At 44.5% G+C, this 16,608-nt stretch overlaps 1 protein-coding gene across 1 annotated transcript; it reads right to left on the bottom strand.

The window, feature by feature from the left end:
* Positions 1 to 222: 222 nt before the first annotated feature.
* Positions 223 to 15,406, bottom strand: EXOSC10 (exosome component 10). The gene is made up of 25 exons (XM_038160001.1): positions 15,245 to 15,406; positions 13,629 to 13,765; positions 13,061 to 13,184; positions 12,594 to 12,698; positions 12,021 to 12,186; positions 11,171 to 11,282; positions 10,822 to 10,897; positions 10,574 to 10,684; positions 9,999 to 10,142; positions 9,507 to 9,697; positions 8,646 to 8,802; positions 7,916 to 8,064; positions 7,590 to 7,640; positions 6,768 to 6,879; positions 6,078 to 6,128; positions 5,457 to 5,535; positions 5,166 to 5,287; positions 4,740 to 4,835; positions 4,041 to 4,115; positions 3,526 to 3,613; positions 3,328 to 3,401; positions 2,611 to 2,791; positions 2,091 to 2,152; positions 1,325 to 1,398; positions 223 to 779 (listed from the first exon to the last, which is right to left on the bottom strand). The coding sequence occupies exons 1-25, from the start codon at positions 15,371 to 15,373 to the stop codon at positions 749 to 751; spliced, it is 2,697 nt and encodes an 898-aa protein (XP_038015929.1). The 5' UTR covers positions 15,374 to 15,406; the 3' UTR covers positions 223 to 748.
* Positions 15,407 to 16,608: the final 1,202 nt, after the last annotated feature.

Here is a 16,608-nt window from a genome sequence, read left to right as displayed (position 1 = left end):
AACTTGGACATGTTAGTCTAGCTGCAGGGATTCAGCTGCAGCACAGAACCCTCTACCTTTTCCCCACCACAACACTGCCAATCCATGCTCTTCCCTTCTGCCTAATGCTCTTTGCTCTTACTTTCATTCTGGAATTTTATGGTGAAATCACTGGTCTCCTATACCTCTTTTTTTTTTTTTTTTGTTAAAATACAATCTTTCCATTAAAATCCACCAACAGTGTGAGGTAAACACGCTCTTTTTCTGTATTACCTTGTCTTGTAAGAGATGAGCTGTGCAGTTCCATTTGTAAGCAAGGTCTGTCATGAAAGACACTCAGGCCTCATTTCCTTCTCTGGACTGCAAGGGTTTGAGTTACATCGACTGCATCTCTGCAATTTCTGTGCCACCGACAGAGATGCAAAGAGATTCCTCCCATACTCCAAAGACATGCTGGTTCTGCACTTCAGGCAGCTCCAAGAAGTGACAAGTTTAGCCTAATTCTGTTTGAGGACACAGGATGAACTTCCAAAATTATAAACAAAGCAACACTGTGAGTATAATTAGAAAAAAAAAAAAAAAGCAATGTGAGTATAACAAAAGTGACATCAATTAAAATGTTTTTCCTTTTGGAAAAAAAGGGTTTTAATTGTTTTAAAAACTTTCCTGTACAAAAACTGGTCAATGACTGGCATTTGCTTTCCCATGGTGGCAACACTTTAACTACTGTTTCATTCAGCAGCAACTCCCACAGGTCCTGTAACAAAGATTATCTCTTTGGCCAGTGGTGTGTCGAACCCCTGCAAAAGAGTTTAACAAACACTTTAATTCTTGCTGTAATTCACTCAAGATCGAAAGCTAACCACGTTACAATGATTCTATCAAGAGAGGGTCCTGAGGCAGAAAGCACCCTTCTCCTCCATGCTGCCCTTAGGTAGTGTGGCTCTTTTGTGACTATGTAACACACAATAATCAAAGCCTGTAAGCTAAACACTAAGTATCTATTCACAAGGATGTTCATACTTATTCCTCCCAAGCTAGGCAGGTGTTCTCCACTTCCACCTATCTCTGATCAAAGAAAGCAACTCCCACACCCTTTAACACAAACTTTTACCTCAGCATTTCAAACCTTCCACCCAGACTTGTCTTTGCATTAATGCTAAATTGTTGGGGTTTTTTTTTCTTTTTTTGTCCTTTAAACTGATGTCAGGGTGTGATGCAACCTCTTCCATTAAACATATGCTAAAGCTCCCACAGCAGCAGAGGACAATAGCTATGGTCTGCCCATGGTTCTGGGCAGGGGTGTGCAAACTCTCCAGCTGGATGAGAGCAGGCTAAAACACACCTTTCAGCTTTCCCCACCAGGTAGGACATGCTCCGGTTTCCAGACTGTTGAAGTTTGTTAGCTCCAGCAAATTTCTGCACACAGAAACAAACAAACAAACAAATAAAACACCACCACAGTGAGGTTCCTCCCAGGTACGTCCCTTCCATGACATTCATGTGCTGCCAGACCTTTCCAATTTCACAGAACTCTGCTCATTGACTTCCCTGTGCTGGTCACAGAATTCCCTAAATATGCATAAAAAGGCAGCACAAAACATTGTGTCTATTCATCAGCAAGCATGGTTTGATTGTTTATGGGTTTTTTCTTCTTTTCAATCTCAATTAGCAATAAGTTAAGTAAAAAATCTCTGAGCTGAGACCGTTCCTAATAACAGTACTTGGAGGGGCACATGAGCAAATGCAAAGCTGAAATGTCCTGGAACCACTGGAATGCCTGTGATTTTTGAGAATTATATTTGGAACTGGGATTTGTGGTGGTTTGCTGTGGTCCAAATGTCATGCTTGTGATGTATGGAGGCAGAGGTGTGAGCAATGTATGAACAGGTGGGAAACAACAAGAGAGGCTGAGGGACTCCAAGGAAGCTCCTGCTGAATGGGAAGAAATAATAACACAAAGCATGAACTTGGGATTGGAAGCTGCATCTCTGCAGCTGTTAGGGAGCATTGTGCAGATGCAAAAATATCATGTGCCCTCCCAGAGAGCCCCTGGCTGGGTACATACAGTTGCTCACATTCGTGTTCCCCCTTTCATGACAGGCCCATACCTTGCCTGAGTAAGCTTGCTTGGCAGGATCAAATTGTGGTGACTGCTTTGATTTGCTGCCTCCTAAGAGAGAGAGGAGAGAAGCTGTTACTAAAATTTTCTATAAAGAACAATGCATTCCACAGTGCTCCTCTCATGATATGGAGGTTTCACTACAGTCTCCCACACAGTAAAACCCAGAACAATCTTTTAAGGGCAGGAGATGTTTTTGAATAGCTGATTTTTTACAAAGGAGTCAAATCTCTTTTGCCTCTTAGTTCCTGGCTCCAATTAAACAGAAAAGAGAAAAGAAAAATCCCAATCCACAACCCCCTTGGCCAATTGTTTCAGGATTTTGTTTCCAAATCAGAAAAAGAATACTAAAGTGTACATTCCTCAAGTCAATTTTTTGAACTACTTCCCCACTATAAGGTAAGCACGTTGTGACAGTCTGTACTGCACTGGCACCCACACTCACACAGCCTTCTCAAGGCTCAGCTGGTAACCTTTTCCACAGCGTGCAGCAAGGGATCAGCTCTTACCTGCAAACACTTTGAAGCTGGATTTGCTGTAATCAAAGGGGGTAAACTGCCTTAGTGCTTCCAGCTCCTCTGGTTGCTGGGCTTTTTTCTGTCGTTTCTTTTCTTGCGTTGGCAACTCTGTTCCTGTTTCTGCTCCCATTTCACTCGTGTCTCTCTCCTTCTTCCTATTAGCTTGCTCCTGCTATGAAAGCAACCCACAGAATAGAAAAAGGATAAGTTGAAGAAAGGAGAATGAAACATCTCATTGGGCAAATTAACTGCCCCATGGAGCCAGGCTTCAGTGACTGCTCTTGCCTTTGGCAATAACAGCATGGGGAGAAATCTCTGTACTCTTCCTGGGGCCTAAAGTACTATTTTTTTACCTCACAGCAGGGACTTGTATAAAAAGCTAAATTGTCATTTCACAGGATATGGGAAGCTGAGATCTGCTGTGGCCCCAGTGGCATATTTGGGGGAACCTATGCAGAACAACTGAAGAACCTTAAAGGAAGTGAGGAGCAGTGGTGCATCAGTGGAAAACATCTCCTACTGGCCACGTGGAGGGATGGGATGATGTGCCCTGCACAATCAGCAGGAGCGTGTTGTTACAGCCGGGGCAGCACCACAGAAAGACTACTATCAAAACACTGCCAGGTTCCAGGGCTCAGAGTTTCATTCTGAATTATGTTCTAACAGTCAAGATGAGCAATGGCTGGAAGGAGGAATTCTATGACATACCATGGCTTGCTGACGAACAGATACAACATCCTGTGCTGCTTTTTTGTGCAACTTTTGTGGCTGGACATGGGCAGCTATGGAGACAAACAAGCATTACTGTAAAAAGCAGGAGTAAGTTAGCCAGGGGCTTAGAAAAAGCCAGCAAAGCAGCTTGCATCAAGTCTCAAGACACACCAAGGAAGGGAAGAATGGCTGTACCTGACTGCTGGGCTGCTTTCTTATTGGCTTCATTCTTGGGCTTCTTCTGTACTGGTGCCTGACTCACCAACTTCCATCGATTGCTGATCTGCAATGGAAAAATATTACCTGGAAATAATTTTTTTAAGTTTTATGAGTTGTTTATAAACTTGCTAACACATGCTGGTGCTCATTAAGTGTACAAAAGATCAAATTCAGCTGTAGAAGAGATAAAGATCTGCTGCACCATGTGAAGTAAAACCAAATGCTTTATAAGTTCAAAGCTACAAACAAGCCTCAAAAACAAATGCACATACTTTCAGTAAAGTTTTCAGCTTTGACAGACAGGGACTATACAGCAGAATGTCTCCAATCCCTGGTTCTTCAAAGGATATGAATGTCACAGAAACATGTTAAGTTTCTCAAGAAGTATCCAAGGAGAAAAAAAATCTATATTGCTGAGGCTCCCAATGGAAAATAAACTACTTATTTGTTTCTTTGTACTACTTAGCAGAAAATTTTAGCACCAGTCTTACTTCATAAATTTTTGATGATGGGTCAAATTTTGCAGATTGTGAGACATAGGCAGAATTCTCCTCTGGAGGTAGATACTGTAGAGAGGAAAAAAAAATTTGCTTTAAACAGCATGTGACATTTAGCTCATTGCTACAATGCTGCTTGTTGTAAATCAGTGAGTTCATTTGAAGAAATATTCTACAGATAGAACACCTTGTGGAAAAAAAGAAGTCACCACAGCTACTGCCAAAAGAAAAAAACAACTAAAAACCCCTCCCCACAAAACCAAAACACCCCCAACAGACCAACGCTCAACTGCACACCAGAAAAAATTTTCTATTATTTTCTGGTAATCTACCACTCCAAATGTGTAACAGCATTCTATTGTTTTTCTGATTTGTTACAAGAGTAGAATCAGCTTACTAATCCTAGCCATAAAGGACAGATGAAAAACCTGAAAAACCTAAAACTAGCTTAAAAAACCAGGGTGAATGGTGTGTTTACTATGTAGAAAGACTTGTATCCAAGAGGTATTTAAAGGTGTTTTGAAAACAAGTCGACACATGTATCCTCACATGTATCCTCGCAAGGACAATGCCTTGATTCCAGTCAGAGAGCAGCAGCTGATACTCTATCAAGCCCTTCTGATATGCCTGGAAAACTAGCTCAGGGCATCCTCTGCATTGGGTACTTTGAATCCCACTGTTGGGAGCTTTTACCATTTTAAATGGATTTTCAAAGGACTCCATTATTAGCTGAGCTTTCCGCTGGGCAGTGGTTAAAGTCCTCTTATTTCCTTCGTTTTCATCACATTCCTGAAAAAAGAAAAGAAAAAAAAGGAAGAAATATTAACACAAAGGAAGAAATATTAACACAAACAACACATGTTTGGCTACTGCCATTTCATGCCATGGTGTTTCTCACTCTGAAATTCTACTGGCAGCAGTGACCCTCCAGAGACATGGAGTAACCTTGCTGGCTTCCTAACCCAGTTGTCTTGGTTAGGCCTTACGCCTGTCAATAGAAAGCACCATTGCCATGCATTCCCACCTTATTTCTTTCCACACTTCCACACAGATTTATCAGATTATTAAGTCTGTTTTCTAGTATTTCAATAGTGACACTGGCACAAACATACTGCTTACTCTGAATATGCTGACAGTGGTAGTAGCAACAAGACGTGTTGACTCTGGCTGACTATCTTGAATATCCATTGTCCTCTCACTGTCTGAAAAGAGACAAACATCTTCCAAAACCAGTGCAGGGTCTGCATGAAAAGGAGACAAAATTTTTATTAGAGTCTTGTGTATTTTGCTGCTCTTTTGTGTCATCAGGTTTCCCTGAAAGTTTTTTCCCCCGTGTCAAAGCTTATTTTCCCCTTGTCAAAGCTCCATCATTGCATTATTAGCACAGCTCATAGGTTAACTCTAAATTACCCAAGGCAGAGTTATTCTGAAAATCATCCATAGGAATCCGTGAACTGTCATGTGGTCCAAAGAGGGCATTCTCCAGCTTCTGCAGAGAGATTCAAATTATGAACACCATTGATACACTACGAATCTATTATTTTCACATACAGAGACACTTTAATGAAAATTTAAAAAAAAGGGATGAAATTCAGAGATGGAATATTCTTAGTGTAGCTCATGTGCCAGAGCACATTGCATCTGGCATCAAAAGGCTACCTGTGCAAACATCCACGAGCTGATCAGATGCTGTACTTCATGTACATGACAAGAGAGAACGAGTCAGCCTTAGAAACTTATCTGAAACCTCTCTTCTTACAGCTCAGTCAATATATTCCAACATACATGAAACTGTCCAGCAGCCAGAGCGTTTGCTGATGAAACCTTAAGTGCTGCTTTGTGGTGGTTTGTAAAATATCAGTTAACAACTGGTAATATTATGAATCTGGCACAGATAAATACCATTAAGCTAAAGCAGAGAAACTTGTAAAATGGATGAGAGAAACAATTTACTAGCAGGTAGAATTTTGATACATTTGTTTCCAAGTTTAAGGCTTAAGACACTAGGTAAAAATACAATGCAAACAATACCTCAGGGTTGGGTAGAGGTGCTCTCTTCCTGACTGCCGAAGTCATCTCCGACTAGAATGGGAAAGAAAGGTAAGACACTTAAAAGCCCCGTTTCTTCTAGACTGGCCACCTTATCAATGTTTTCATCACATTTATTACAAGCTAGCAGGTTAATAAAATTACTTTCTTCTTCTCCTGCGGTGTTTGCACTTGGCTACACATTCAAACACCTCACACAGAGAGGGCACATTTTTGCTCACATATGTTTTTTTTCACTATGGATAAAAGCTGTATTGATATCAACACGCTGCTGATATATTTTAACTAATTAACCTCTTACACCTAGGTTGGTTCTTTTGCCTCACCACAGCTGTAAAATATTTATGAGTCCATTTACATGGCCAGCAAATTCCACAAGGTGCAGTTCTTCCTCACACAGGCAAATGTAATGTACAGTACAAGACAAACTGCATTCTGTTCAAGGAGTGTCTGTTCATTACTGCTCCAGTTTTCCAGGAAACTACACTGTGTGTAAGCCACTACACAGCAAACAGACAAGAAGTTACAACACATCTTTCTGCTCTACTACAAAATTCAGTGCTCAAAAAGCAAACTTCAGCACACACATCATCTCAAGTGACCACTCAGCTCCAGGGCCTGGCTTAGGGAATGCCAGTGATTAGTCTCCTGTGTGGTACAAGCTACCCTTACCTTGACAAGAGGCATCTCTCGGGCCTGCTGAATGAGCAGATGCAATTCATTAATCTGCTGGCGAACGAGTGGTGGGACAGGGTTACAGCAAGCAATGATACCCTGGCATTCTCTGGAGAGAGAGGAGGAAAATTCAGTGTGCTGTATTTATGGCTGGTATGTTGGGCATTTGCATTCAAAGGATGTGCAGTTCAAAGGATATAACCACTATCCTGACTGTGACAGAGCAAGACAAGTCAGATTAATCTCTGTGATGAAATTCTGCACCAGGTTTGCGCAGATGAGGAGAAGCCATCAAGTCAGCTCTTCTCTCACTTCTGTGGTCTGTCTGTCCTCATCATCATTTCATTCAGTATTCACCTAGGAAAGCTGAGCCAGGCAGCAGACTGCCTTTGAAGATGTATTTTTTTAATTCTCAAGTATGGTTGTCAGGTGATGAGTGCCAAATGTTTGAGAAAATATTGTATGAATTGGGTGTTTTAAGGGATCTGTCCCTTGCCCTCCCCACTCCTTTAGGAACTGCAATAAAAATCCAACTAATTTTTGGGGGCACTCACCCCACTCTTGCTCTGTCAAAGTGATGGAATCTAAGAGGGAATGCGTAACACAGAGCAATGCAAAGGAATGTGGTTTATTAGTGCAATACAATCCAAGTGATGTATCCCAGACGTCTGGAGCCTTCTGAAGGAGTACTGCTATTTATTTCTCTTCCAAACTGAACAACTATAGAGAAAAGCAGTACTGACAGCTGGAAGGAAGAGACCAACTGCACAAGTAATTACACACTTGGGGGGACTTGCTGGATGTGTGAACAAAACTTACTTGGGCAGCTCCTCTGCGATCTTCAACAGCATATGATTTGGTAGCACATACCTACAACACAAAGAGGTGGTATGAATGTAACAGAATGTTAAAAACAATTAAAAACACCTTCAAAGTACATAACTCTGCCCCCATTACAAGGTCTGAGACAATGAAATAATTTCAAAAGAAAAGAAACATAACAGAACTTCTGTGTAACAAGCAGCCTGATGTAGTACAGTAATTTCTAGAGGTAACAAAGTAGTCCCATCTCAGGGGTGGAAGGGGCATAATCCAAGAGATTTACTAAAGCATTAAGTCAGTGTCCATAACAAAAGACTTCCTACCCTGTGCTCTCGTCCTCTTGACGTGCTATCTTGTCTCTCCATGCAAACAGCAGCCTAAATGCTGCCAGCTGTTGGGTATCAAGGTGTTTTTTCTGTCTCCTGTAGAGATCAAGGTAGGATTCATCTGTAAAGAGGGGCTTGATGTATTTCTGGATAGGGAAAAAAGAAGCACTTGTGAGCTTTCTGTTTTGCCTCTCTCAGACATAGAATCTCACATGGACTAAATTCACTCTGCTACAATGTGTCTTTGAGCTTTTTATCCTAAACTATTGGTAGAAGCCTATTGCTGAAAAACACACATCTCATCCATTGCTAGGGGAAATCCACCCTCATGGAATCCAGGAGCAGCTTTACTATCATCAAGCTTTACTACATCATACAAAGCCTACTGTCATAGACAGTGTCTTCCACAGGCACAATATAGTTGTGTCTATGAATTCAACTCCAATGAGGCTTTACTTCCAGGAACATCCAGCAGAACCAGAAGTGTAACATCTCTCTTAGAAAAGACACACCTGAATGCATTGTGAGGCCAAGGAATAGCAGCATTCAAAAAAGAGCAGGAAGGCATCTGAATCCAAGGACCATAGGTAGTGAAAGTGACTGCACACGACTGAGTCAGAGTATGTACAGATGTTTTCAGACACACAGAAAGACACAGAATAGGCAAAGGACCTTTTCTCCTAATCCCATACTCTGATCCAGGCAATCGAAGCAGGGGAAGTTTTACCTTCAGGCAGATGTCCCTGCTGCGCTGCCACACAACCTGCAGCTGTGTGGGCTGCTCCTTCCCTCTCTCCCACAGCAACTCCCTCACTTTATCATAGATGTAGAGCAAGTAGTGCGTGTCTTCACGGGCATACCGGATCATTTCTTCTGGCAAAGGGCTAGAAAAAGAGTCAGAATTACACCAGCATATTTCAGCTGTCCTGCCAAACTGTTGCTTTTCTCTTAAAAGGCATATTAGGGCAAAATGCATATGAGACACGCCAAGAACTAACATGGAAAATCTGTTTTTGTACTGAAGGATTGGTTAGGGAGCAGCAGTAAAATGCTGTGCACTCTCCAATTCACTTTCTTGTTTGTGTGCTGGAGAGCAGGACTGCTGTGTAGCTAAGTCACGTGGCAGAACTGCTGGCTATGGTATTTGTCATAGCTCTCTTCTCTCTGCAGAGCTTACAAAAGTAGACTTGAGATCTCTGTGGTGTGCAGGGTGCACCTGCATAGTCAAGATCACTGCTACGACACCATCTGCTCTGCCTTGCACAGGTGATTAAATGTTTTTGTGGGGGCACAAGAGGAGCACATACTGTCTCTGTAACACTCTAGTGATTAAGAACTGCTCCTAAGAAGTGGGCTTCCAGATTTTCATAACTTCATCTTTGCAGATCTTTCCAAAAAGAACTAATTTTCTAAAAAAAACATGGGAAAATGTAGCACTTAAAAGCTTTGGGCACAGCCAGGTAAATGCTGTGCTCATTCACTTTGAGACTAACCCGTAACTATGGGTCCTGCAAGGAGAAGCTCTAGCACTGCAAACAAGGAGAAGTGCTACCTTGCAGCTCCAGCCCATTCAAGGGTCAGTTTTTACCGTATTCTCCAGTCAGCCAGCTGGTACTTCTTGTCAGCATCTACACTGCAGTACAGCTTTAGCAAGTGATCCAAAGAATGTCTGCCAAGATTGAGGAGACGAGCAGCTTGGTGAGTATCAAACACATTCACCAAGTACAGACCAAAGTCTCTTTGCAGCCATTCCACGTCTGAATCAGCACCATGAAGGACCTTGAAAAACATAAAAATTTGGGAATGATAGAAGAACATTTCTACTCCAGGCTGGTAGTGCTGTGCTTTCATACTCATGTGTCTAGACTTCTTTTCTCTGTTTTTCACTGTTAAGTACAGAACTGCTAAATAAGTGCATATGGCAAGGAATTCACTACTACCATCAAGGAAACAGGCTCCTGAACAAATTAGTGAAAGCAGAATCAAGTGATCAAGACTGAGCACACGGTGTGATTTCAGAAAGCTTACACTAAAACAATAATAATAATTTTTAAACAATCTGGTGAATTTTGCAGCTGACCTTCACAATTGCAGGGTCTGTGAAGGTCTCATTAAGGATGTTCATGTCACTGCGCAGTTCCAGTGTATCAATAATGAAGTCTTCTGTTCGGGTGGAAATCTGCATCAGACATGTCAAGCCAAGGAAGCTCCTGTAGGAGTGGTGCTGAAAACAGGGAAGAGAGATGTAAGCTAGGATTCATTACAGAAACAATTCTACAAAACAAATGGCATTCTACATGAGGGAAGAAAGAGCAACAAGGACTTCTCTGAGAAAAAAAGACACTGGATGAGCAAACTTTCTCTTTACGGTGACTAAGATGACATTAAAAAAACCAGGATTAATTGAAAGAAGATCAAATTCACTAAGAAGTGTGCAGCCAGCGCTGCCATTGGAAAACTTCTAATACTGACACAGTATAATTCAACCTTATAGATAGTATCAGACAGATCAGGGGTCAGGAACTGTCTTTTCATGTCAGGAAGTACAAAAACCAGGAGAAAACCACCCCCCACCCCCCATAAGAAGAATGTAATGGTCTCCTAGCTCCTAAAAGTACATGTGTAACTTCTAAACATAAAACACAATTGGATTACCTCTAAGTCCAAGGCAAATTCTTTACAAGTCATAAGCTTTTCATTTAGTTCTACCAACTCATCCAGTGTGGTGATAAAATGACAGGGTGTTTCCTCAATGGGCCTGTACATCTGGCAGAGCAAATGAATTAGACATGGTATATTCACTGTCAACTCCCAATCCCAGCCTCCACCCTCAAACCTGAAATTTGTCAAGTATGGCTTTAAATGTACTACAGCTGTAGTTTAAAATTAAAGTGGGCACCAACCTGGAGTTCAGGTTTCTTGAGAACTTCATCTGGTGGAGAAAAATGCTCCAGTTCATACTGGTAAGGGTGAGCAAACCTGTGGAAATTAGGAAGAGACAAGCACAGACTAAATTTCAGTCCTCTTTATGAGGACAGAGCACAGAGGCTTTGAGAGCTATGGTAGTTTCCCTATTCTGTCTCTTTTAAGCAGAGGTTTAATGTAACTGCAGAGGTCTAAAGCAAATCACATACAATGTAGTGTGGACACAAACACATGCAGAACTGTTATACATGATGAGCATCAGCACAATCTGAGCACACAGTTCACCCAGGGGACTCCAAGCACCTTGCTGTCAGGTTAGTTTCTTACATGTCTTGCTCAGTTTTCTGCGTCCTCTGCTGATGTATGAAGTCTGCCAAAGCAGCTGGCACATCCAAGTCCTCAGGGCGCTCCTTTCTCTGCCGTCCACTTTTTGTGAGGGCTGAACAACCAATATGGAATAACTGGACTAGGTCCCCCACATAACATGTTCTCAGCCTACTGCTATCTCCCCCTCCACCCACCACAAGAGTTTACAAAGTATCAAAAATCTGAACAATTTAGCACTGCTGCTTTTGCTGCCATTTTGTACCTGAAATAACAACTCGGTTACTTGGCTGTTTTTAGGAAGACACAAGATGGTTTTGGCTCAAAAGCTTGGATGGAAATTGAAAAATCTTCAGAAAAACTTTTCAATCATTCCCAGTTACTGAAAGTACAACTGCATCAGTGCAGAATACAGCTGGACTGGCAGCAGCAGAATGTGTTACTGAGACAGGGTGTTACCAGCACCTTTGATAAAGCACAAAACCAAAGGCAGGTCTCCCCACACACCTACTGCAGCTCACTCATCTGCAAGAATATCTGTAAAGCCAGCTAGACTAGTCTAGACTGCTCATGCAAAAGTGACTCTCATGTGTGTTCAAGGTGGTAAAAAGCAGCAGCAGATTATCGGTTTGGAACAGATTATTTGCTGTATACCAGCAAGAAGATGCTGTTTGCTGACCTACCCTGACATGGCAGATATGGAAACAACAGTGTCACCAAGATCACTACACCCAAACGTTCAACATCTCCTGCTATTTGTTTCTATAGTCAGTGATTTCTCCTCTGGACTGTGAGGACAGCTTTGTGTCAAATACTTGCAACAAATTACCCCTCCCAAAAATAAACCCCTTACCTTCAGGCAAAGGCTTCAAAGCATTTGGTTTGATAAAAATTTTAGGTACAAAGGGAGTGTTGGAATTGTCAATCTTTTCACGAAACTTAAGCTGTGGTCGAGAAATATTCTTGGCATGAAGCAGTCGGAATGTTTCAGACTGAGTTCTTTTGTGGAATTCTCCTGCCTATTAAAAAAAACAAACAAACAAAAACCAGGTAAAACCAATAAAACCAACATGACTTATCAGACATTCTTTTCCTCAGTCTGATACTACATTCAGAGGAGGAGGTATACCCCACATTTAAAATTGATAACTTTTTTTCAGTAAGGAAAAAAAGTTGGGACTCAAGATCCTGAATTCATAAGCACAGGAAAGGCTGTTGAGCAGTGAAACTGAAATGGCAATTGAAAGCACAAAGACTTCAGAACCAAGTCTGAATGAACAGAAAAAAGAGAAAAAGAGAGAGGTACTTAGAATGTGTGAAAGAACACGAGGGAACATTTAACTACTCAACTCCACCGGAGAACTGGTAGTGCAATGGCTGGAGAACAGCTGAGCTAACACAGCCAAACTGAGCATGGCAGCCTCACCTTCCGGTTCCAGCTGGAAACAATCATCTGTGGGGGCTGCAACCCAGCTGGCAGGACTGGCTGCTGGTTTCTATTCACTCCTGATGCTTCATCCAATAAAATACCCTAAAATCCAGAAAAACAATGTGAAACACCTGTTAAATCACTATACTCAGACACTCCAGTCAGACTGAGTAAAGGAAGTCAGGTAGGTACCTCCATAGCCATCTCCCCCAAATTCTGTGCAACACAAGACAGACAAACATGGGAGGAGTATGCTGAAGATCAGGGTGGGAAAAGTTTCTTCAGAGAAGCACCTGTGATCTCTGGCCTAGCATTTGGAAGGGTTTTTAAAATAAAAAGGGAACACATAAAATAGAGGAAATAGTGACTAATTGGGGAAGCTGTGCCACTGAAGTTCTTGCAACAACAAAACTCGTGGCCACGGAACACTTTTTAAGAACCACATCCAGAAATAATGTGCTTACCACTCTTTCAAGAATGACATCATTGGAGTCAACCAGCATATCAAATTTATCTTCCAGCCCTGTCACTTTGCTGGAATCTTTCACGAGGCCCCGGCAGCCATGGTACTGCATCACCTGGCTCATGCTTGCAAGAGAACAGCACAGCTGTCAGCAATCTGAAAGCAGGCTATCTAAACACTAAAACATCCAATTCTCTTACACTTTCTACACTTCAAAGTGTGAAAAGAAATCAAATTATAGATATCATCACATGAGCAGTAAATAGAAAAAACACCTGTACAGTATTAAAGCGTCAGAATTTCTCACAAACATGACTTTTAAAATAGACAGCCTAATGTGTCCAGTATCAGGTGCTCCTCTCTGCACAGCTCTTCATGGCAATTATAATGAAATGCCCTCTTTAAGCTTGCCACTTCAGCTGCCAAGTGCTAGAGAAGCAGCTGAAATCAGACGTGTGAAACAAACCACCGTTTTACCTACGGCAAGTCTGAGGCTGTCAGAGAAGGGGCTACCTTCTGGTTTGGACTGGCAGCTGTCAGAAGCAGCCCGGAGGCGCACGGGCCCTTACCAGCGGAGCAGGCGGTCGCTCTGCGTGCTGCAGTAGGCGCGGAAGCCGGGGAAGCTGCGGTAGAAGTCGTACTCGTCACCAGGCTGGGGGAGCCCATTCGATGCCTTCGTTGCAGCCACCACCGTGCCCAGAGCGTACTGTGCAAGAACACCACCAGCAGCCCTTTGTCAGTATTTTGTGTGAAAAATGTGTACTTTATGAGTGGCTTTTCGCAAATATTAGGATGAATATTATATGTGTTATGTTAGAAAGTTATGCTGTGTTAATTTTCTCAAGCAGTGTGTTAAATATAGTTTTAGCTTATAGCATAAAATACAAACCATGCATGTAGGATATTTTTTTAAAGAAAGGAATGAGGTACCAGATAGCAGCCACAGGACACCTAAACCTTTCAGAGAAAGAGAATTAATGGCTCCATTATCAGAACAAACTAACTTCTTCCTGCCTCACTCAGCCCTGAAGATGCCATCAGGATTCAAAAGAAGCTGACACTGAGCAGACAGAATCCTTTGCTTGAATGGAATTGATGCATCATGGATGAGGTGTATGGATGTGCAACAGGCTGTTGCTTTGAAGGGTTAATCCTCTGTTAACGTGGGTCCTTTTTCGGGCTTCTTTTGCCCAGAAGGAGGTACCTGGACTGTCTGTAACTCTTTGTTTTTATTGTCTTGTATTGTCCTAAATCCTAATTGTCCAAATTTTTATTACTCTAATTATATTACTATTTTTATAACCATTTCATTACTATTAAACTTTTAAAATCTTAGAAACAGGTGATTGGTGTTTTTCACATTTTGTTTCTGTTTACTCAGGATACTCTTTGATAGAAATGCACCGTGCCTGGCTGGTTGGAAGTGCACGGTTCTAATGTGTGGTATTGCAAGGTTTTTCACCAGGAGTAACTTCACTTAGTTATTTAGACAGCTTTAAATAATGAAAGTCTAAAAACCAGTGATCAGGCACTGAACAGGCCCCCCAGGGAATGGTCGTGGCCCCAAGGCTGCCAGAGCTCCAAGAGCATCAGGATCAGGACAATCCTCTCAGGCACAAGGTGGGATTGAGGGGTGTCTGCAGGGCCAGGAGCTGGACTCCTGGATGATCCTTGTGGGAGCCTTGCAACTCGGAATATTCTACAGTTCCCAATCAGCAGGAACACAGATAATTACTTTACTACTCTAACAAAACACCCCAAATCCCTGCGACACTTCCTATTTGGGATCTGGCAGCCGTTCCCTCTCCGGAATCAGCATGCATAGGTAAAACACACGGGGGCTGACGCTGCGATTTATAAGGCCAGGGCAATTCTTATCGCGACAAGCCCTCACGAGGGTCCCGATTCCTTGGCATTTCCAGGAATCCCCAGGGGCTGACAAGGCCAGGGCCCGACCCAGGCCGGTAACAGGTCCCGATACACCTCTCTGGCCCCCGCACCCGCCGGCCCGGCCCACACCCTCCTTCTGGCACCGGGGCACACCCTACGGGTGTCTCCGCTCAGGCTGGGATCCCCACGCGGCCCCCGCGGGACAGAACTACAGCTCCCGGCATGGCCCGAGCGCACACGGCACGCCGGGAGCGGTAGTGCCTCGCCCGCTCCCCCTGCCCCTCTCCGACCGCACCTTGACGAAGGCGTCGGGGCTGTCGAAGCCGGGCAAGGCTGCCATCGTGCTGCTTCCCTCCGTGTCCGCCGGTGCCCCGGAGCTGCCCGCCCGCCCCACCGGGCTCCCCTCACGGGCGGCAGCCGCCATGTTGACGCGCGGCGCTGTCGCGAGAATCGCGCGCTGCCGCGAGAACGCAGCACGGCCGGCCGGAAGGGGCAGAGGACAGCGGGGAGCGCAGCGCCCCCAGCGGCAGGACGGGGCAGGACGAGCCCTGTGCGGGAGGGAGCCCTGAGGGGAGCCCCGAGGGGAGACCCTGAGGGGAGGCCCTGAGGGGAGCCCTGAGGGGAGCCCTGAGGGGAGCTCCTGAGGGGAGGCCTGAGGGGAGCCCCTGAGGGGAGCTCCTGAGGGGAGGCCCTGAGGGGAGCCCTGAGGGGAGCCCCTGAGGGGAGCCCCTGAGGGGAGCCCCTGAGGGGAGACCCTGAGGGGAGACCCTGAGGGGAGTCCTGAGGGGAGCCCTGAGGGGAGCCCCTGAGGGGAGCTCCTGAGGGGAGGCCCTGAGGGGAGCCCTGAGGGGAGTCCTGAGGGGAGGCCCTGAGGGGAGGCCCTGAGGGGAGCCCTGAGGGGAGGCCCTGAAGGGAGGCCTGAGGGGAGCCCCGAGGGGAGACCCTGAGGGGAGCCCGGCAGGGCTGCTGGGCGGCACATTCGGCATTTTTGCCCCACAAACACCCACCAGTGGGACCCAGGAGCAGAAGGTGCTGAGTGGGAAGGGACCCAGAGGGATCATCAGCTCTTGGCCCTGCACAGGACACCCCAACAATCACACCTTGTACCTGAGAATGTTGTCCAAATGCTCCTGGAGCTCTGGCAGCCTTGGGAAGTGACCAGTCCCTGGGGAGTCTGGCAGTGCCCAGCAGTCTCCGGGGGAAGAACCTTTTCCTGATATCCAGCCTAAAAGTCCCCTGACACAGCTCCAGCCGTTCCCCGGGCTCCTGTCCCTGCTCATCAGAGAACAAAGATCAATGCCTGCCATCCTCTTCCCCTCAACAGGAAGTTGTGGACTGCCATCAGTTTCCCTCAGTCTCCTCCAGGCTGAACAGACCAAGTACCCGCAGTGGCTCCTCTTCCCCTCCAGGCTCTTCACCATTTTCATGTCCCTTCTTTGTACGCTCTAGGAGCTTAAAAATCTTTCTTACATCGTGGTGCCCAGTCCCCTTGACAGCTACACCAATGCCCAGCAAAGGGCAAGGGCCAATACCCAAATTCGTGACTGCCACTTCCCCACTTCCCATTTTTGGAGTGCAGCATTTGCACAAGCAGCTGGAAAAGCCCAGGGAATCCCATCCAACGTTCCATGCTGTGATCCTGAGCCCAAGAAAGCTGAT

This window comes from Motacilla alba, chromosome 21, assembly GCF_015832195.1.
Source record: "Motacilla alba alba isolate MOTALB_02 chromosome 21, Motacilla_alba_V1.0_pri, whole genome shotgun sequence".
Classification (NCBI taxonomy): domain Eukaryota; kingdom Metazoa; phylum Chordata; class Aves; order Passeriformes; family Motacillidae; genus Motacilla; species Motacilla alba.
Note: the sequence above shows the minus strand (reverse complement) of the source record. Positions and strands in the feature narration are given on the sequence as shown.

Bases quoted from the DNA above. Each gene is read 5' to 3' on its own strand.
- EXOSC10 (XM_038160001.1), bottom strand. From the start codon at position 15,373: ATGGCGGCTGCCGCCCGTGAGGGGAGCCCGGTGGGGCGGGCGGGCAGC. The intron at 6,880-7,589 runs GTAAGTTTTGTT...CTCTCTCTCCAG, and splicing joins ATCGCAGAGGAGCTGCCCAA to AGAATGCCAGGGTATCATTG. The intron at 780-1,324 runs GTGTGTTTTAGC...ACTCTTTTGCAG, and splicing joins CTGGTGGGGAAAGCTGAAAG to GGGTTCGACACACCACTGGC.